Raw genomic sequence first — 23,783 nt, forward strand, 5'->3', positions numbered from 1 at the left:
TCTCCCACTGCTTCTCTCTGTTTTCCCATTTATTCTTGTCTCTTTCTCACCCTCTCCTTACGTGTTATTTTCTGCTTCAGCAATCTCTTTCCAGATAAAAATACCAGCTGCTAGAATAGAGGGATTGGAGAGGACAGATAAAGATGTATATCTAAGGATAGAGGTAAAAACAGAAAATAGTTTTGGTTAGAGGTAAAAACAGAAAATATTGTTGTAATAACCATGGTGATCACTTTGTTATGGGATATGTTTTATTAAGTTTTTATGGTTTGGCCCAGCTATCCGATGTTTTTACTGGGGTGGTGGGTATATGTTCCTCGACTATTTTACAGATTAAACATACTTTGAAAGTAAAGTATGAAAGTTTTTTTCTACCTGCATCCGTGTGATCCTTTCACATAGTCGGGTTTACTGACTTAAAATAGTCAAAATAGCAGAAATACAAAATATAGATTAAGGGAAGAGTGCACACACAAAATACAGTTTTAAATGTTACAAAGCTACTTAAGATCACCTAAATTGGCAAGTAAATATGGGCATTTAATTAGACTATATGGCCATACTGTGTTAAACCCACCACTCATAATAGAAACAGACATATTTTATTTAAAATATTTAGCTTTTTTTTTTTTACACATTTTCTTAAAGTGAATACATTTCTTTATTTAAGAGAGGTTTTTAACAAACAAAGCCGGATTTACATCCTTGGCTACTTCTACAACAGTTTTCATAAGTTTTGCAGCCAAATTGTAATGCATTTCTGCAGCGATACACATGTAAGTATATTCCTTATATCCCCAAGGTTTTGTTTCTATTGAAATTGCTCTATAAATCCCACCAAAGTGTGTGTTTAGTGGACCTTCATCAATAAACCTGTACCCATACATATCGCACCCTTCACAATAGTGTGTGCGTGGGTGTGTGTGTAGGGGGTGGGTATGGATAAATAAAGACTTCACAGAAGAAATGGGAAGCCAGCAGGGTATATAAATCAGTGAGGATGTTATAAGGGGCCTGATCATCCCATTGTGGACCAGTTTCACATATCTTTTGATATTTTTACAGTCATTGTGATGGTATTCCCTTCTGCAACTCATTGGTAAACTATAAACCTTACCTGGACTGCCAAATACCTTTGCATGCTTTCATCTAATATATATCAAGAAAGTCATGGTAGGGGAAATAAGTGATTGAAAACCCCTTCCACATCAAGTCAGTAGATAGTCTATTCATTGTTAAACACAGAACTGCACACATCTGTCAAACCAAAATACTCACTTTTCCCACAGAAATCTCACATTTGCAGTGTTGTTACTACTGTAAGGGATTCTGGGTAGACATATGCAAATGAGTATACATCCAAGATATCATAATTAAAGGACCACTCTAGTGCCAGGAAAACATACTCGTTTTCCTGGCAGTAGAGTGCCCTGGGGGTGCCCCCACCCTCAGGGACTCCCTCCCGCCCGGCTCTGGAAAGGAGAAAGTGTTTAAAACTTACCTTTTTCCAGCGGTGGGCGGGGAGATCTCCTCCTCCGATCCTCCTCTTCTCCTCCCCGTCGGCTGAATGCGCACGCGCGGCAAGAGCTGCGCGCGCATTCAGCCGGTCACATAGGAAAGCATTCATAATGCTTTCCTATGGATGCTTGCGTGCTCTCACTGTGATTTTCACAGTGAGAAACACGCAAGCGCCTCTAGCGGCTGTCAATGAGACAGCCACTAGAGGAAATAGGGGAAGGCTTAACCCATTCACAAACATAGCAGTTTCTCTGAAACTGCTATGTTTATGAAAAAATGGGTTAACCCTAGAAGGACCTGGCACCCAGACCACTTCATTAAGCTGAAGTGGTCTGGGTGCCTAGAGTGGTCCTTTAAAATGATAGACTCCAGTAAAAAGTCGTTTTTAACACACTTTTCTTCTGACTCATGTTGAAGAGAGATGTTGTGAAATGTATGCTAATGATAGCAAAATCTTTACCTCTCCTTTAGTCTGGATGAGTATCATGGGAAATATAGTTCACAAATTTCCAAGATACTAATATTAGCTGTCAATATATACATTGTTTGAGCTGAGTTCATTTTAAACATGAAGTGCTCTACATCCTGTACTTTTTTAAGGGTCACTGGGTAAAAGGTCTCTGGGTGACATTGTGACCCTACTTATAGCAGTATGACATAGTTAGGGACCTGTCACAGCTGCATTCTAAGATACTGGTAATCATGCTAGTGGCATGGGAAATAAAGCTTGATATAATGCAGGTACAGAACTGATACCGAGGTTATAGCGGGGTGATGAAATGTGGTAAGAACATTATATATAAGTTTGGAAGTCCTACACATGTTATCTGTATAAACTAAAACAACACATTATCAAGCCATAATGCTTCAAATTCAATAAATAATAAATATATAAAAGATGCATGGCGAAAGTCACAGTTACGAAACATCACTTTTCTAAACATTATCTATGTATAGCAATTCGTTTTTGAAGTCACAGAAATTATGACAAGAAATTAAGATTTTTTTTCTTCTAAGTTTATATAGATCCTTTATTTTTTCTCTGCATGTCTACCATTCTCCTCTCACACATAAACAAAATTGTGGCATCCACAACATTTTCGTAAATTTTATTCAACCAGCTCTTCCTCATTCCCTTTCTGCATTTTGTGTTTAAGCTCTCTAGTATACCATTCCTTCCCTACAACATATTATATTTTCTATTTATTTTTTATTATGCGCAGGCAATCATCCTGGTGTCTTTGAATTCTGTGAATTTTGTGTCAACTTTTCCTTTTGCTAAATGATCCACCATTATTTTTCTTGTCACTTTCCCCATTTCCCCTTTATCTGAATTATTTAACAGTGGAGGAGGAAACTCTCTGATTAGCTACCATCTAATTATCTATTCCTGGCATCAACCTCAATCACATGTGTTAGTGTTCTTCACTTCCTCCACCTTTCTATTCTAAATTATAATGTGTCCTTAATTCTGCTCCTCTCAAGCCTTTCCCTGTCCATCCTCTTTTCACGTTGCCCTCCTATTTGTAGAAATATCAAGGGGAGGATGTACAGGATAGGTTGCGTGGGAAGAAGCTATTTCACGGTGGGTAAAGGGGGGGAGGTATCGCTGAGAAAGATCAGAGGGTGTTAAAAAAATATCCCACTGCATTATTCAGTTTCTCCCATGCAAAAGCATCCTGTGTAAGCTTTAGAGAATGGATTTATAAATCATCCTCATTATCAGTCCATGTATCCTATGTTATCTCTTTTCTTGTAGATTTTTACCTGTCTCTTTCTTTGTGTACTGTGTTTATTTAGATGGTCTCCTATTGCTCCCCCAGATCCCTCTTTTCAGCACGACCTTATTCTTTACCTTTTTTTTTATCATCTGATATCTACAGTCTTACTGGTTTCAATTATTCTTAACTTTATTTTCTCCCAACCACTGAGCCACTAACCTTTGCAATCATTTATTTACCTTTTTTTTCTTTTGCATTTTATATATCACACTCTCTTGTAAATTTTTATGAACAAATTACATTTTATGTGACTGTAAACTGATCCCTAAAGACCCTGTGCAGTCAAGTAGTGGTCTACTCACTTAGCGTCAACAGATATGTACAGCACTGCTGTTGCTCAATCCATCGCATGTTTCGCTTTGAAGTAGGATTTTGAAAGACAAGATTTTTGTGTTACGTCATTTATCCTTAAGGGTCTTGCCATCCCATGTGTTATATATCATAGCACTTTTTTTGTATTGAGATCTCCTTTACTCTCCTATTAGTGTTATCCCTTTAACTATCATGGATTCTTATTTTTCTCTCTACGTCTCTATCCTCATCTCTCTCTACGAATCTCTTTTCATATTCCTCTCTGCTCAGTGCTGCATCCTCCACATCTTCTCTATTCTCCCTGTCTCACCTCCTCCTTCTAATTATTTCCAAATCTCTGCTTCTTGCTCCCCATCTATTCCTCTCTCACTCTTATTGTACATCTCCCACTCTGTTTGGGTTAGTGTTTCTTCCTGTCTGCCCTGTAACTCCCCCTCTCTTCTTGTGACAGTCTTTTTCATTCTATCCTGCACATATCTCTGAGCTTCTGTTTCCCTTTCTCAAATACTAATCATTTTTCACTGTCCCTGTTTTTTTCCTTTCTATATACACCTGTCTGCATCTCTCTATCTTTGCATCTTTTTCTCTGCCCTTACTATCTCTGCCTATCTTTCTCTCTCTCTCTCTCTGATTTTTCTCTCCCCACCTTCTCTCTCTTTTCTCATCCACCCTCCCCCCTTCTCTCTCTCCTCCCTCCCTCCTTCCTCTTTCCCTCTGCAGCACACACAGGCTGATCTCTCTCTCTTTCCACTGCTGTTGATTATTCTCATCTCGTTTTTTTAATCCTCTTTTGTTTTTGTTTTTTGGTGAGGGGAGAGAATTTTTTGGGGCACAGAGCATTTTCTCTTCTGGCTGGGGGTATGGAATGTTAGAAGACCCTCTCTGAAGACACAGGGGCATCTGAAACGGAATATTTGTGTGTTGAATCTGTTTTCTCCCTATGCCACAAGCCTCCTTTCCTCCTCCATTTCTCTCTTTTACTGTCCATGATGTTGGATTCCCCACAGCTTCTAAGAATGAGATTTATCTACATTGAAGATTTTTTTAAATAATCAGAGCACTCATTAAACCTCTTACAATTTTTTGGATCTCAGGATAAGGCAACAGAAAGACTGATTTTTTTGGAACCTTGGGGGGGGGGAGATCCCCCCAGAAATACAAGGTTCCCCATTTTCATATCAGTGTTCTCCTTTGCTGGCGTGTTCTTAGTCTGGATTTTGTAGGGGATCAATGGATGCTGGAGGGGGTTGAAGCCCACAGATGTAACCCTCCCTTCACTTCCTTCCCAGACAGAAGAATTCCCCCTCCCCACCTGGGTATCAAAGGGGGAGATAACACAAGACGGGCAATGGGGGTCAGCATGACATGCTGATTTGGGAAAGGAGAGGCTTGTGCTTGCCCTTTCTCCTGGCCCCCAGTGGAGCATCAGACAGCCCCCTGGGGGTCATGGCCAGCCTCGGCCACTGGGCTCGGACCCTTTTGCCCCTTGGCCTCCTGGCACTGGCCAGGGTCTCGGACACAGCACGGGTATCATCGAGCCTCAGCACTACTCACCATGTGCACCATTTCCATAACAAGCACGGGACAGTCCCCATCGCCATTAACAGGACCCCATTCTTAACCAGGGGGGGGCATGGTGAGTATACCATGGGGACAAATTGGGGAGCTTCTATATCTTGCTCACAGCAAACAGGACCATGGGAAATCTTGCAACTTAATTTTGTAACAAAGCTCTTTTACCTATTACATATTTGGGAGCTAGTGTGCAATTTGCACAATATGAGGTGTCCACAAGGAATGAATGCTGATGGTTCTGGGGACTTGTGTTTGGAGTAAAATATATTTCAACTGGGTAATTTTAAGATGGCTGCAGTAGGTATACATATGTAGAGCGTGAGACCTAGACATGAAATGAGGTTTGCAAATTGGGATATTTTACAGGATACATACAGCCTTCTTTTTACTGCATTATTTTGCTATTTTCATTCTTGAATATTATGTTTTGTGTTAAATGATAATTTCAGCATTTTGTCTTTAACACCATGATTGATTTAAATGGATATCATTCCTATAACGGGACCTTTATTAGGGTTTGTATTTAATTTACATTCTGATTTACAGCAGGAATTTGCAATTTCAATCACAGTAAATACTATTTTGTATCACATCTGCTGCTATCATATGCTGACATTAGATTGACTACAGGTACAATGGAAATATATTTAACCTGGATCTGTTCTGGGGGTTAGCGTTTTGAATACAGCTTTACATTTTTAGGTGTCTTGTGTAATGTAGGGCAGGTGTATTGATTACACCCTCAGATATTTTGGACTGCAAGTTACATAATGTCCTGCAATCATCTGACTGTCATATAATCATGGGAATTGTAGTTCAATAACAAATGTGTGTGTGTGTGTGTGTGTGTGCATTCTAATTGTGAGTTTTGTGTTTTATTATGCTTCTTTCCCTCTGTTGACAATGTAATTACATTTTTTGGGGGTACTTAACTATCAGTGTGTTATATTGTCCTCTGTCTCTGTCCAGTGACAAGGTGATGTTCTAAAAGAGACACTTAATATAGGAGTAGGATATTGTGCGAGATGGGATATAACATATGTAATCTGTAGAAGGACATGCAGCTGTTGAGCAGTTTGGAAAGGTTTCTATAGATTTCCTATACAAGGTTCTTAAAGAAGCTTTGTGTTTATATGGTGAATATTTGCATTTTATCACACTCTATAGGGTAGCCATATTGAGTGAAATTGCTATTGATTTTGGCATGGGGGCTGGGAGTGTACTGAGCGCTGGCTTATTGTAAGGCATATTTATTTGATGAAGACGTGAATGTATTCATGATGTTTAAAGGATTTTTAGGTGCACGTTTATGATGTACCTGCATCCAGATGCATCGCATCAGCATGAAATTGTCCATTAAATATTTAGTGATGGCAATTAGTTTTTCAGTGTTTTGGTAAATTTGGGGACATTTGAACAAATTAAGGTTACTGTTGGATTACTATAATTGTAAATTACGAGTAATTTTCATTTATGATATCATTTATTATGTTATTTCTAAACATGGTTTTATTTTTGGTTATTTTTGTAAACCAGGGTTAATATTCCTAAAATGTCAAATTTGAAAATGTATCCTCTGTTACCTTGGGAATTGTAGTCTTATAGGACACTTAACTTGTATGACACTATGGTGAGTTGCAAATATTAGGATTCATCAAAATCTCTCATCATTATTTTGTAGGATTTAATTTATTTTACTTTCTCCTGAAATATGATTTTTGTTTCCTTCAGGCCTGGTGTAACAGGTTTGTTATTTCTAAAATAAAATATGTGAACCTGTCCTCCATATAACCACAAATGTCATAAAAACCTAAATTCCTTGTAGCAACCTGGTTTTTGAATAATGTTGGTACACTAATATTGCATTTTGTCTGAGGTGGGAAACAATCTGTTTATTAGATGCTGGTGTTGGCATTAGTTTGGGATTTAACAATAATGTACCTGTTTATACACATGGGACTATATGTAAGAGTATGTTAAGTTATTCAGCAGTTACATTCATGTCTGGATAGTATTGAAATGAATTGTGTGCCAGCTGAGCATAATTGAGAAGGATGTGTGAGCACCATGGATTTGGTGGCGATTTCTAAATGGCCTTGTAGTCCTGTATTCCTGTAGTTCTTTTAATGTGTCATTCATAATAAAATATTTCAGAAGGACATATTATTATGGTTTGATTAGCATTTATACCTTCATTACATCCAATTTGAGAATTCAGCTATTTTTTAAACTAGTTGTTAAAGCAAATGCATATACTTGTTATTCATGGTTGGCTGATTTCTTCATCTGAAGAATTATTTTGATTTGTGATTCTATATATTTGCACATTTGTGTGAAATGTTTGTAGAACATTTGGTGTCACTGATTAGATGATTTGTTGATGAGTTCTCTAAAAACTTTTCATGCAGATATTTTTACATGGGTGCGGATTATACCGGACATGGGGATAGTGCATAATTATGAATGTTCAGTGAGAGTCCTACCCCTTCCAATAAATTTAGCAAGTCACATGCATTCAATGTCAACAGACAATAACTGTATATATTATTGTGTTTGTGTGTGCCAATCTGCATACACAAGTTAAAAGATTTGTGTTATTTGTGTAAATTTGTATTCACTAACTTCAAAGTTAGAGGGAACAATTCTCACAAGTATTAGTTTGGACTATGGCTCAAAACTGGAAAAAAAAAAGGAACTTCTGCACAATAGCGACTGTAAAGAAGACAGAATATTAATATACGTTGATATATAGTTGTTTCAGGAAGACGGGCAGAATCCACCCTTACAACACTGAATAACTGTATCTGTAACAATGTATTAAAGGCTTTATGACTCAGTGAATAAAGTTTTAGTAGTGTCTAAGCAGCTACAAATTAGTGATGCCACCTTCTAAAAGCTGGCACGATGCTTGCTATTAATGGGTGATTTATAAATGGACAGCGCATAGAGCAATGTTATTCTCAGACTACTGTTGATTTCATTGGTTAAGTTGGCTGTCGGCACAATGATCACAAAGCTTGATTTTCGTCTAATGGTTACAAAAGCTGTCTCTTTGCTATGCTTGACTATCGTACACCTTCCATCTTGCCAACAGAGTAAAGATCCTTCATCTTGATTTAAGAGAGCAATCACTGTAGACTATTTAGTAGGTTTCATTTTGATGTTGTTAATTAGAACTTTGTTAACTAGCTTTGAGGTTGGAACACTCAAGTGAAGATAAAAATACTGTTTCACAGATAATGTTCGATTTTTTTTGTCACACAAATTCATATTCTCATGCAGATTTTTTTGCATCTTATGAATTAACTATGATTTTTGTTAATTTTATTACATACTCAAAATACTAAAAGTGGGTCACACTAAAAAGGCCCATTTTGTGGACATTTGCAATTTGAACAGAAGGAATAAGGCATGGAGTTTAGACTGATTGGCAATTTAAGCACATACAGGCTTATGGACTATAGTCTGGATTTGATACAGTATATGATTAAGCCAAACAAAGCCAATTCACTGTAAGTTTACACTTTTACTTATTCACCAAGTTTTTATTTATTTTCAAAATTGGTGAAAATATATTATAATGAATTTGTACCAATTCAGAGATGATGACATAGAGGCATGCAGTACATTTATTTGTAGAGATAACTAAATAGAATTGCAGTAATTTAATAAAGCCACATAATGGTTGCAGCAAATTAGGGGTCATCACTACCCTGTATAGTAGATAATTTAAAGAAAAGAAAGAGTCCAGGGGCTCCAAGGCTTAACGCAATAGGCACATTTATTAGAACAAAAGTGCGCAGAGCAAGGTCTCAACCCCACTGGGTATTTGTCAAACACCCCAATATGTTTAATACATATATATAACAAGTGTATAAAACAAATAGAGTAATAATCAACTTACTTAATCATTAGATCCAGATGCACTGCATCAGAGAATATACAGTAATTAAATGTGCCAAAAACTTCCGTAAAAGGCTGCCAAAACTCAGCCGGACAACCGCACATTGGATGAGTTGCCTGGAGAGAGTCTGGAGCTATTTGAGGGACCCAGGGCCTCTGCAATTATTAAATAATATACACTATTATTTTTTTTTCAAAACAAGGAACTGTGAATGGCTCATCTGATTTGTATTATTAACCTTTCCCATTCAGTTTACTTTACTGGTTCATTGCTTGCTTTACTGGATCTTATATACTGGTTATTAGAGGTCCAGGAGACCTCCTGTACTGCTATTTTATACATTATTAAAACAATGCCTGCTGGCAGATAATTCAGACAGCAAGACAATGTATTTGTCTCAGTTCATTATAAGTCAGTGCTTGATAAATGTGTGACTTTTCAAATTTTTATTTATCCTCAAAGCTAATTTGAACATATTGACACGGCCTCTGATTTTACATGTGCATTGTCTTAGGTAGATAACGCAAATTGATTTATTTTTCCAATTGGACTCCAATTATCTAAGCTCATAAGAATAATGGAGTTCAGGTAACATCCAATCCTAATCTTTGTGTCAAACATACATAATAACAAAGTATTTAAAGGTAGTTTCAGATTACTCTGGTTACCTTAGTCCAACACCCCAACATGTTACTATTACATCATGGGGATGTTACCTTAGTCCAACATGTTACTATTACCAATTTTAATGGTACTCATTTTATCTACCTTGGAAGGTTAAAGGGCTGAGTCAACCCTGCTGGGAATTGAACCTGCGACCAAAGGGTTGAACAGATTCTAGCGATGTGCATTAGCCCACAGAGCTATCTCACCATTTAATTGCATTTTAAAAATACGTGATGCATTTTGTTACAATTACAATTGTGGCAGGGATACACTGGTATTGTAGCAAAAGACCCATTCAGTGCAGCCTTTTTCTGTATATGTTACAGTGGAAACCTGATAATGTAAGGATCCTATATTCTTTGCTATTGATAAAGTACTCCATATTATTTTAGGTTGATTAAAAAAGATGAAAAAAAGGATTGGATTTTAACACAATTGGAAGTACTGTGTTTGATTGATGAAACAGGGAGTAGCCCTGTGTATTGTATTTTATTGTATTGTTTTCAAGTAAAGGAGATAATTTACTATGGCAGCCTTATATGCTATAAAAAGCCTTGTGGTTTTGTGGCTGTCTCCAATCAGCCAATGTTATAAATGATCCATGAGTAAGTTATGTTTTGCTCTTGATTTTTATTTCTGTTCCCTGCATATCCACCATGTCAATAGGTTTAGCTGTATAACTTTATGTAGTAATAATTGTACATATGAAACAATGTGCTATTATGACAGTATTACTACTCATTTTCGTTATTTATTTGAAAATCTTATATATAAAGGTATATAACACAGATTTTATTTTATGTGATTTCTTTGTTGAGGGAATCTAGAAAAAATATTAGGATAGATGTTCTACAGATAGGATATTTCTGGTGAGTCCTCAAACATGTTAATGTATGGGGAACATTAGATGAAGTGCATCGTATAATGTGTATAGAAACATACTGACAAAGAAGGAATGAGAGTCCTGTTTGAACATCTACAATTTGCTAGCTGTGATAATAAAGATGTAAGGAGTGGAGATTCTTGGGATGGGTTGACTTAATGAAAGTCCAATCAAGGAAAATACAACTATGGGAATTAATTAAACAGATTATTTGGGGAGTAAATGTAGGTTTCTCTAAATATATGTCTTTAAAGAGAATATTTGAAGCTCTGGAAATTAGAGAGCTTGAGTCAATAATTCAATATGAAGTCAAAGTGAATAGCTGGAGATGGAAAGAGGAAATGATGAGACGTTAAGAGAGGTATCAGACTTGGGTGGAGCCGATGAGAGGTTTGGAATTGAGAGCAGAGATGTAGGACGGGAGTGTTATTTAAGGCTATGTAGGCTCCAAATTTGTCTCTTTGACCCAACATTCTTCCTAGTATATACTAGTATTTAAGATTCATTATGCAAATTTCATAACTTGCTTGTGATACATTTGCTAATCCTTTATACCTCTATGCTGTTATCATGTCTTGAAACCTATGGTATCATCAAATGGCATTGGCTTATTATGGTATAAATTGCAATAATGGTACATACATTCATTGATCCGTACAATGTGTCTCAGTGCCTAGGCTTGTATGGTTAATATTTTATTTGCATTTGTCACATCACTATACATTCAGCAAAAGCAACATATACAATTGCTGCAAATACAAGTATATTTGAACAAAAGGTCTAAGACAATTCGCTAACTGACATGCAAACTCACTTAAAACTCACTTATAAACTCATTTGTGTACAAATGCACGCATGGTCAATAAAAGACTTATTCCGAGCAAATCATCCTCAAGGGATTGTGCTAATAATTAGAGGCCACCTAGTAGGTTTAAAAAAAAAAAAAAAAAAAAGTTTCAGCTTCAACTGTATATATTATTTTTAGCATAAACAGTTATATTATGCAGGGTTTATGATTACATATACTTAAGGTGGCAAAAGCATTATTATTGTGATAGGAGGACATCTTCCAGGTATTAATTATGGGTTTACTTGACAAATTGATGGAGTTGAGTTATAGTATATGGACACTTAGTTATTGTAGTACTAGTTAGGGTATGATTATATAACATAACATGTTGTAGTGGCGGTAAAAGGTTGTCAAAGGATTACACTGCAAATCATGTGTTAAATACTAAAATAATAAATTAGCCCTAGTAATTATATTAAAAATGACTGGTTAAAAAACAATTAATTTTCAGAATATGTTTTCAGATATTGCTATGGCAATCGCTAGAAGAGGATAAAGAATGCATATCTAGAGCTTCTCTGCAATAAGCACCCACAATATCCAGTTTTTCATTTGTTTTTATTCAAAAGAGCTTTTTGATCTACTTAACCATTATTAATGCTAATACATGTATAGAAGATAACATTAATCGTCTGGTTTATTGCAATACAATGTAGCACTGAATGCCAACATTCTAAACTTTTTGAAGACATAAGGTGAAACATTTAGTACGTGACCTGGCAAAATAGCTTAGGTCTGCTGAGAAGTTGCTTTACTACCTGAGTAGACAGGCTGCAGAATGAATATTGCCTGTACGTAAAGAAGGCAGACCTGCCCTATAATGAAGAATGCGTATAAAAAATTAATCCAGCATAGCTGCAGTGCAAGAAAATGCAGCATAGCAGTATTCAGTTTTATAAGCATCCCATACCATATCAGAAGACTGTATGTTTTCTTTAGAATGTTACTGTTGCCCAAGGGGATTCTATTCATGGAAAAAGTAGGGACCATAAAGTGCAAGTTTTTAAAGTCCACGTGCATTTCTACTATAAAATGAATAAAATAAAAGGTACCCTTACATTAAATTACCTTTTATTTCCTTGTCTTTCAAAGAAAAAGGTTATACCATAAAGCTTAAAGGGACACTATAGTCACCAGAACAACTACAGCTTATTGCATTTGTTCTGGTGAATATAATTATTCCCTTCAGGTTTTATGCAGTATACACTGTCTTTTCAGAGAAAATGCAGTGTTTACATTACAGCATAGGGATATCTCCACTGGCCACTCCTCCAATGACTACTAGAGGAGCTTCTTGTGGCAGTGCTGCACCCATTCAGTGTATCCACCATAGGCGTGCGCACGGGGTGTGCCGGGTGTGCCTGGGCACACCCTAATCCCCGCGGCACGCCTATGTATTGAGACCGGCAGGGGAGATCTCAGGATCTCCCCTGCCGGCTCATGCAGAGCCGGCGCTATCCGAGCGCCGGCTCTGCTCTCAGCCTCCCCTCACCGGCTCACAGGCAGTGAGGGAGGCAGGAGAGGACCGGCGGAGCTCTTGCCAGCAGCTCCGCCGGGTTCCTCTCGCGAGATCTGAGCGTTGCTGCGACAACGCTCAGATCTCGCGTGAGTGAACTCTAGCCCTGCGGGGCTAGAGTTCACTCTCCACTGGACCACCAGGGATGGATGGCAGCCGCAGGATCTGCCCCCACCTCCACTGGACCACCAGGGAAAGCAGCAAGGAAAGATCCCCCCTCCCTACATAAAGTAAGAAGGGAGGGGGGATATTAAGTAATGTACCGGCACCTCCACCCCCCACAATCACACACACACACACACATACACAGCACCAACACACATACAGCACCCACACACACATACAGCACCCATAGACATACACAGCACCCACAGACATACACAGCACCCACAGACATACACAGCACCCACAGACATACACAGCACCCACAGACATACACAGCACCCACACACATACAGCACCCACACACATACAGCACCCACACACATACAGCACCCACACACATACACAGCACCTATACACATACACAGCACCAAAACACATACAGCACCCACACACATACACAGCACCTACACACATACAGCACCTACACACATACAGCACCTACACACATACAGCACCCACAGACATACACATCACCCACACACATACACAGCACCAACACACATACACAGCACCAACACACAGAGCACCCTCACAAACACACAGCACTCTCACACTCATTACACAGACAGCACCCTCACAAACACAACCAGGACCCTAACAAACACACACACAGCACACTACCAGTACCCTCACACACAAACAGCACCCTGACACACAGTACATTCACAGCACCCTCACAAGCACGCACGCACACACAAACACCCTCACCCACATAGTACACTACCAGCACCCTCACACACACATCAAATTAACAGCACCCTCACGCAGCACACACACAGCTTTGTGTGTGTGTGTGTATATATATATCTATATATATATATATATATATATATATACGCCGCGTGTGCTTGTGCTTTAGGGTGCACACCCTAATGCAATGGGCTGCGCACGCCTATGGTATCCACCCTCTGCATGGAGTCACTGAACTTTCCTCATAGAGATGCACTGATTGGCTTTGGATCAACACTTCTAATGATGTCAGCCAAGCAGGCAGATCAAGGGCAGGGCCAGCAGCAGCAGACTGGAACAAAAGTTGGATTTTACTATATTTAGGGGAAAAATTATATGCTGAGAAAAAAGACTCATGCTTTATTAGTTACAGTTACATGGTATTTTATGGTTTGTTTTTTTTATGTAAAGTGCAGGATATAAAATTGTTTGACTCTCCTGGTTTGTCCATTTTTATGTGATTTATGGCTTATTAGCTAAATGATCCGTGTTTTCTATTTTATAATGGCAACTGACTCTCCAATATGCCCAAGGGGATATTTAGCAATGCATGTTTACATTGAATATCTGTATAGCTGGAATGTGTGCTAATTTAAAGAGACTGCTCACGCTATCAGAACTAAAGAAGAAGACAGGTGTATGTGGGCAAATGTGTTTTAGGAGATAGTGTAATTCATTATCGTTTCAAGGACTGAACAAAATTACCACAATTAACAAGTCAGGTTTTACCAGCAGCACTCAAAGTCCCCTAGAAAACAATTTTTCCAAGATGTTGATTTTTACAAACATGTCCAGAGTTGAGTCAGCTTTGTCAGTATAAATTGGCCTAGAAACTGAACTCAAGGTGATTCTCACAACCGCTGTATTTTAAGTAAAATGAAATACAGCTAATGAATTGCGTGATTTTGTTTGCAAATTAAGTTGTGTTATACTGGATATAGGGATCATAGCAAATTTTACCAAGTACTTGGTCTGAATTAGTTCATAAATTATATTATTTTGTATAAAATATATAAACTATCCATAGCATGTTATTTATGATAAAATTCACAAGTAGTATTCTCCTATATAAAGTATAAGTTCTACATATAAACATACATAAAAATAGTCAAAGTCTTCTACATGTAAATACAGATTCACTGTAATACATTAAATATAATAAAACACACTGCATAAGACTATCATGTATTTTGGTACATACATTGTTTTGCTAAATATTCACATTTTTAGCATTTCTCTGATTTATTAAGTCTATTGATGCAAGGGAGTACTTTATTAACTTAGGTAGACTGATTATTTCTTGAATCGTTTGATGGAGCAAATTACAAAAAAAAAATGGCCCTAGAGGGGGATAAAGCAATAAAGCAGAAAGAAAGGAAGAATAAGGTAACATTTGTTTTAGCAGTTGAAGTTCTTTAAAGTAAATCCTGTAGAGATTTACTGTAGCGATAAAAAAAAAGTTAAACTAGATGTGTTTCTGATATGTTTGGATCACATGGTCTCTGTTTTTTTATACATTAAAAAAATAGAAAATGTACATGTACTCCTCATATCGGATGCTCTGCCTCCAGTGAAGTCATTCATTCTAATTACTTTTGTCCAATGACAAAAGCTAGTTGAGGACACTTTCTCAGAGAAGCATTTTATCCAATGGTTCTCTAGGAGAAGCATTAGCCCTGCTTGGCATCATGCCATGTTCGATGATGCATAATATGAAGTCCTTTGAAATTCAAAAGCAGTGAGGAGGATGTGGCCTTTTTTGCTTGTCTGTTTGACCATCACTAGATATTTTTGACCAAATGTAGACATTTGAATCCCTTCAACCCCTTAAGGACCAAACTTCTGGAATAAAAGGGAATCATGACATGTCACACACGTCATGTGTCCTTAAGGGGTTAAGACAACTTACAACTTAGCCTACTTTTTTGAATAATCTACAGCACAGACAATTGAAAGAGCAGTCATCAGCCCTTCTATATCTGTGCAAGTTTAAACATTTGAGTTGTTATGACAATAGCGTGCAAACTGTGTTTCCTTGATCCTAAGGTCACATTGTAGTTTGACATATCTGAACTAGAGAGCTGTGATGTAGTGAACCCACTTAAATGAAAAGCAGGACAGGGATTGAATACATAGGCATATTTAATATTAATAACTTTAAAATTTTGTTGTGCATTTTCTTGTACGTTTGTGACAGAGCTGACCTTCACAATGGTTTGTAAACAATATCATTAATATTTATGTATAACAAAGAATATATTGGATTGTCAGTGATTGTTTAATGTAAACTGACCCCCAGCTAAAAAGCAAGCGAATAAAATGTGCTGTTACTATAATAGGTTCACGAACCTGAAGTTCTGATAACGTGTTTGGCTGTCAATTACATCTTTTAGCTCTGATTTCCAGAATGTATATGGATGGCTTTGTATTGGACAATATACATTATCATCACATTAAGAGACTTATTTTAAACATAGTTATCTTGGCCCAGATGAAAAGTGCTCTATAAAACATGGGAGAAGGAATTGTTTGCTATAATCATGTTACTTTGTCTTTCTTATTAGATATAGACTCATTCTCTGTTCATTGATTCAAGTTTGATAAACTTTATTAGTAGTGAGGCTGGTAATCAGATCAATTATCTTGATAATGTGTAATGGTAATTATATTATCGTTCTTTGTATAACTGGAAATAGTTGGTAGACACTAGCTCAATTATATCTCAAAATCAAGCAGTCACTTTAACAAAATAAAAGGAGTTGCTTGTAGAATGATAAAGTTTAGATTAATAGTGGAAATAGAGATTATATATATAAATGGGTGTAAGTTAATAACAAACTAGCATGGTTTTATAGTAAGGTGCAAATTGTCAAGCATTCGTCAAGGAATTTCAAATTTTAGATCAAAATGGCAATATTGGATAAAATGCAATGTGTGTCATGTTTTCAGCTCAGCAGTCTTGCTCCAAAATTTGTAATTCTCTAGTGAATAACTCTTGTATAGGTAAAATGTAGTCTTTGTGATGAGTCATTAAGCATTTAGAAGAGAAGGATCTGATTATATCTTAATGCTTTATTGAAAATATATGCAAGGTAGTGCACACAGATACATCATATCTAGCTCAAAATAAGTTTGAGTAATTCTTGTGACAGAGAATGAATCCAGCTAATTTGACATCTTATAATTAAAAAAAAAAAAACATGAATCATATCAAACCAAATAAAGAGCACTGAAATGATCAACTTGCAAGAGCAGCACCATGAAACCCAGGTTTGAATCCTGGTCAGACTACCTCACCAACAAGACACCTAATCATATATATTACCTGCCTAAATCAAATCCTGATAGATTGTAAGTTTGCTTGAGCCTTCCTCATCTCTCAATTATCCCCTTTCTATAATTGTATAGTGCTGCGGAATAAGTCAGTGCTATATACACTGATCAGCCACAACATTAAAACCACTGTCAGGTGAAGTGAATAACATTATTATATATTTACAATGGTACCTATATTAAGCAGCTGGTGAAGTGTCAGTTCTTGAATTTCATTTGTTAGAAGCAGGAAAAATGAGTGACTTTGAAAAGGGCCAAATAGTAATGCCTACTATACGATTGGGTTGGAGCATCTCCAAAACAGCAAGATTTGTGGGATAGTGACTTGTACTTAGTACCTACCAAAAAAGGTGCGAGGAAGGACAACCGGTAAGCCAACGTCAGGGTCATGAGTGCCCATGATTGATGTACATGGGGAGCGAAGACTAGCTTATCTGGTCCAATCAAACAGAAGAGCTACTATAATAGAGAGGTGTCAGACAGTGCATTGCAGTTTGTTGCGTATAGTACTGCGTAGCTGCAGACAGGAGAGAGTGACCTTGATGACCCCTGTCCACCGGCGAAAGCACCTTCAATGGAAACGTGTTTGGTCTGATGAATCACATTTTCTTTTAGAGCTGGCGGATGGCTATGTTGTGTCAGGTCAAACACAAGTACCGTGTTAAAGCTCCGGCTATGTTTGTGTCAGGTCAAACACAAGTACCATGTTAATGCTCTGGCCATCCAATGTGGAGGTGCTCCGTGTCAGGCGGACACCTCTGAATCCACTGGTAAAGTGTTATGTGTGTGTGTCATTTATCTGGGGAAGAGACAGCAGCAGGATGCACTATGAGAAAAAGGCAGGCAGGAAGAGGCAGTGTTGTACTCTGGGCAATGACCTTCTGGGAAACCTTGAATCCTGTCACTCATGTGGATGTTATTTTGACATGTACCACCTACATAGAGGTTGTTACACACCACCTTCACCCCTTAATGGCACTGGTAGTCACTGTATTCACTGATGCAACTGGCCTTTATAGCAGGATAATGCACCCTCCCACACTGTGAAAATTGTTCAGGAACGGTTTAAGAAACATGACCTAGCGTTCAAGGTGTTTCCTTGGCCTCCAAATTCCCCAGATCTCCATACAATTGAGTATTTGTGAAATCCATGGAGCCCCCACCTCCACAACTTGCAGGATTTAAAGGATTTACTGCTACTGCTAATGTCTTGTTGACAGATACTACAGGACATGTTCAGAAATCTTGTTTGGCAGCACGAGGGGGACCTACATGATATTAGGCAAGTTGTTTTAATATTGTGGCTGATCAGTGTAAATGTTAATAATAAGAACTGATAAAATGCCTATGTTGAGTTTTTAAATGTGTCTAAAACAGTCTGTGGTATTTTTAAGACTTTTCTTTACACATTGAACAATTTAATCCTGTGTATGAAATCCTCTGGCAAAAAAATCTACATATCATATTTCATCACACATCAAACTCACAATATGCTATTTGTTATCTGAAATAAACGGTTACATAAAAAATCAAATTGTTAATAGAAGCCTGATGAATTACTTGAGGGAGAGCTCTGTATCATTAAACTTGCCCGTAATTACAGCCAGCATACGCTTGAAAAGAACATGAGTGACATATGTTGCTAGATTATTAAAGGCCTCAAGTAAATTTCCAACCAAAAATCTAAACGTTGGTAGAATCAATTAAAGGTTTTACATTGTGAACTGTTATTTTTTTTCAAATATATTTAATAATTATAATTATTTTTAGAGGTAATGTTGTACAAATAACACACAGTAGGCAAAATGAAATGAAAATGAAACAAACCATTTCTGGACATAAAGTGAGAACCTAGACCTGCTTAACTGTTCCTACAACACCAGACCCAATGATTGAGGTTGTATGTGAGAACTATAGATAAATGAGATTATCATCTACAATAACACCAAAACATCTAGTCACACAACATTTCAACATAGTCAACAGGAAAATTGCAGTGGTGGTGGATGTGGAAATACCTTGTGACCATAACATTAGGAAGAAGGGGGTCTGAAATATGAACTAGAAAGGTTGTGGGAGGTGAAGACAGTAGTAAGGCAGTTATGATAGGAGCACTTGGTGGTGTAAGCAGTTTTAAAGCAAGGTCATTTAGAATCTCTGACCAGAAGAGAGATATAAGCAGCTAAGATACATCGCAGAACCCTCAGACTCTCATGTCACCAGAGGTCCTGAGAATGAGGAACAAACACCCACCCACAAAAATGCCACTTGCAGAGATATGAGAATCTTTTTTTTTTTTTACATATATGAAAATGATCCTCTAAGTATAGTGTTTTAGGCTATAGGTTAATGGATCAACATGTTTGATGCACATAGGTTCACAAAACTAGTTGCTTTAGTATGGTGATTGATAACACATATTTATGATAAAGGAAATCATCTTTTTTTTGTTTTGAGTGGTCTAATTTTTATAAAATGCATAAACATATAAAATATATATAAGTTAACAAAAGTCAACAGTGGGCAGATCTTCAGCAAGGTAATGTTTCAATTGTCAATCAAATTTACCCACAATCCATACATAAAATAATTCCTACAGAAGAACAACATGGCTGCACCTAGATATTGCAATCCAAGACAAGGAAAATAACATAATAAATATAAATAAAGGCAAGTGGCAAGGGGGAGTATAATCAATAAGATAAAGGGGACATAACAAAAGAAAAACTGAAAAGAAAAGAAAAAAAAATGACTGGGTCGCTGTCATATATCTCACAAATTTCATCTGCATGCTTCTATATGTTAAATACATTACTCGCCTTAGGATAGCTGAATATAATTATGGGTTAAATGAAAAAAGGGTTCTGTTGTATAACAAGCAGACTTTTCAGCTGCATTGCACATTGGGATTTGCAGTAACAGTATGCTGTATGGAGGATGTTTTTCATTTTAACAATTGATATGCAAGCTGAGTCTTAATAATATGGTTGTGCAACTGAACATACGCACTACCATTTTTGATAGTGAAATGCCTCACAGCAATACAATGATATACTTTTGGCATCAGCCAAGGCCATTCCTGGCTCCTGTGTATACCACTAATAACAAATGGGACATGTGTTGTAACAAATATTATGAGCGTCATCACAACTCAAAGAGCTAAAGGAAACCTTTAGGATGTACATATGCTGATTTGTAGTTTGTTATTTTTTTTTTGAGTATTAATAGTAGAAAAATTATTCCAGATATGAATTATGTGTTCCGGTATGTGCATGAACACAGCCAAACATATGAGTGTGTTGGAAATCTGGTGTATGCAATAATGGACAATGCTACATGTTTCCTTTCTTGCAGTAAGTGAATATACAAAAAATACATGATACTATGTTATAACATACGCAATAACAAAGCAACATTCAAGAACTGTCATTGAAGGATAACGCAGTCTAAAGATCTACAGTGCCCAATCTCCAGACATTAATCACTCACAGTTTAATTAGGACAAAGCTTGGAAACAATCTTGAATGAAGGTGCTTATGCATACTATTTAGGTTTTGGGGGTCATCTGGTTGAAGAATGAACAACAACAATATAGATATAATTCCATAGCTCTGTATTAGTGGACTGTAACCCATGGTAGCAAGTCAAACTAGTATAAGGATTTGAATGTCTCCCTTACCACATGCATCTAACTAGAGCTACGATATTTCGTTTCTAGAGGAACGTGGCAGGAACTGTAAGGAGATCAACTTTGTTTAGAGTAGAACAGGTGCAGTTTAAAGGGGGTTCCTTCACTGCATCCATCCAGGGCTGGATTAAGAGCCCAGTGGGCCTGGTGCTGATAATTATGATGGGCCTAATTACAAAATCTTATTGACCAAAAACACTAAAACAGTCCTACCTCCTAAGCATCATGTATCTGATGGAGATGATGCTGTAGGGAAACTCATAGGATGCAACTATGAGAAAACACATACCCTTTGCTAATCTCATGCTTTCATCTTTCAAGTAAACCCATACCCCCTAACAGCAGTGTCCAGTAAAGCAGGAAGTCTATGGATGCGGTAAAAGGGTGGGCTACTGACACAAATCACATAACCAGAACGCCCGAAAGGGCGAACATACACAAAAAGGGGGAATGTCTGTGTCCCTATGTCTTCCAGTCCCTTAGTGTTTGTGTCCTCATGTCTCCCAGTGTCCCCATGTCACTAGGGGACATTGAGAGACATTGGGACACTGGGAGACATGGGGACACAGATACTAGGGAACACTGGGAGACCTGGGAAATCTGAGACTCTTGGGGACACTGGGTGACAGACACGAGGGGACACGGGGAGACATGGGGCACTGAGACACTGTGATATATAGGGGACACTGGAGACTTGATAAAAACCTGGGTACAGGTCAAAATGTTGCAGTGTCCAATAAACCTGCTTAAAGCTATCACAGTGAGTGCCTGAGATTTTTTTCTTTTATACTAGGGGACACAGACACTACGGGCACAGAGACACTACGGCCACAGAGACACTACGGGCACAGAGACACTACGGGCACAGAGAGACATGGGGCACTGAGAGACATGGGGTGTCCAATAAACCTGCCTAAATCTATCACAGTGAGTGCCTGATATTTTTTTCTTTTATACTAGGGGACACTGAGACACTAGGAGACATGGGGACACAGAGACATTGGGAGACTAGGGGACTTTGGGAGTCTAGGGAACACTAGGGACACTGGCACACTACAGACACTGAGAGACACCAGGGACACATGGGGATACTGAGATACTAGGGACACTGGCTGGGAGACATGGGGACACTGCCATGTCTCCTATGTCTCAAAGTCGCCCAGTGTCCCCATGTCTCCCTGTGTCTCCATGCCTCTCAGTGTCCCCATGTCGCCCAGTGTCCCCTAGTGTTTGTATCCCCATGTCTCCCAGTGTCCCTTAGAGTCTGTGTCCTCATGTCTCCCAGTGTCCTGATGTCACTAGGACACTAGGGGACACTTAGAGACATGGGGACACTGGGAGACATGGGGCCACTGAGCCACTAGGGACAGTGGCTGGGAGACATGGGGACACAGACTAGGGGCCACTGGGAGACATGGGGCCACTGTGTCCCTAGTGTCTCAGGGTCATGGGCATCCGAATGGGGGGGTAAAGGGGGGAGGGGTAAGTACCCCCCCCGATTTTTCAGCTTGTGCTGCTATTTTTCGTTTTAGTGTGAGAATACAGTGCAATACCAGCGCTGGCCAGTAGGTGGCGAATGTGAATGCTGTGAATGGAGAAAGGCAGGAAGCTACAGCTTATCCCTGCCTCTCTCTCATGACTGAAACCGCAGGGGAGCAGCACAGAGGCAGCCTACAGAGCAGGTAAGTGAGGGATGGGGGGTGGGGGAGACCGCATAGAGGAAGGTAAAGTAGAAGGAGCAGAAAGGTTCTGCAAGGGGCAGGAGGGGTCAGCAAGGAATAGAAAAGGGCAGCAAGAAGCAGGAAGTGGTCGAAAGGTTTTCAAGGAGCAGGAGGGTAAAGTAGAAGGAGCAGCAAGGAGCAGGAGGGGTCAGCAAGGAGTAGAAAGGGTCTGCGAGAGGCAGGAGGGGTCAGCAAGGAATAGGAAGGGGCAGCAGGAAGGGGTAGGGACGGTCTGCAAGGAGCAGGAGGGGTCACCAAGGAGTAGGTAGGGTCTGCAAGGAGCAAAAGGGGTCAGCAAGGAGTAGGAAGAGGCAGCAAGGAGTAGGCAGAGGCAGCAAGGAGCAGGAAGGGGCAGCAAGGAGTAGGAAGGGGCAGCAAGGAGTAGGAAGAGGGCAGCATGGAGTAGGAAGAGGCAGCCAGGAGCAGGCGGGGTCAGCAAGGAGTAGAAAGGGTCTGCAAGGGGCAGGAGGGGTCAGCAAGGAGTAGTAAGGGTCTGCTAGGAGTAGGAAGGGGCAGCAAGGAGAAAGAAGGGGCAGAAAGGAGTAGGAAGGGTCTGCAAAAAGCAGGAAGAATCAGAAGGAACAGAAAGGACCAGCAAGGGGCTGCAAGAAGCTGGAAGGGGCAGAAAGAAGCTGGAAGGGGCAGTAAGAAGCAGGAAGGGCAGTAAGAAGCAGGAAGGGTCTGCAAGAAGCAGGAAGGGCCATCAAGGAGCAGGAAGAGCCATCAAGGAGCAGGAAGAGCCATCAAGGAGCAGAAAGGGATCAGAAAGAGAAAGGAGCAGAAGGGCGCAAAATAAGCAGAAAGTAGCAGAAAGGTAAAGGAGCAGAAGGAGCCTCAGAAGACAAAGAAGACTGTGTCAAATGAAGGAGAAGAAAATGAGATTGGAGCACTTCATTCTGGACACCACATCATAAGGCGTTGGTACCTGGGCCTGGCAGGGAAACTTTGGACCTTCTCATCTCCCCAGGTAAAAACAAACAATATCAGTGTTAATGTGTTCACTTTTATTTACTGAGTGTCAGGAAACACAGAGGGCCGCTGGGTAGGGGTGCCGCTGATTGGCTAGATGGGTCAGCTAGCACTCTAAGCAAATCAGTAGCTCCCCATTCATAAAAACGTAAAACATTTTTATGAATCGGGAA

At 38.8% G+C, this 23,783-nt stretch overlaps 1 protein-coding gene across 19 annotated transcripts in view; it reads left to right on the top strand.

Moving 5' to 3' along the window:
- Positions 1 to 23,783, top strand: part of NRXN2 (neurexin 2) — a 973,084-nt gene that overhangs the window by 703,074 nt on the left and 246,227 nt on the right. For 4 of the 19 annotated variants that reach the window (XM_063438534.1, XM_063438536.1, XM_063438535.1 and 1 more), the window contains exon 1: positions 4,305 to 5,247. The exons of the other annotated variants lie outside the window; for them this stretch is intronic. In XM_063438534.1, coding sequence (XP_063294604.1) covers positions 4,977 to 5,247 — 271 coding nt within the window. In that variant the 5' untranslated portion in view covers positions 4,305 to 4,976. Of the gene's footprint in view, positions 1 to 4,304; positions 5,248 to 23,783 lie in introns of those variants that run through there. 19 annotated transcript variants of the gene reach the window in all.

The sequence above is a fragment of the Pelobates fuscus genome, chromosome 12, assembly GCF_036172605.1.
Source record: "Pelobates fuscus isolate aPelFus1 chromosome 12, aPelFus1.pri, whole genome shotgun sequence".
NCBI lineage: Eukaryota > Metazoa > Chordata > Amphibia > Anura > Pelobatidae > Pelobates > Pelobates fuscus.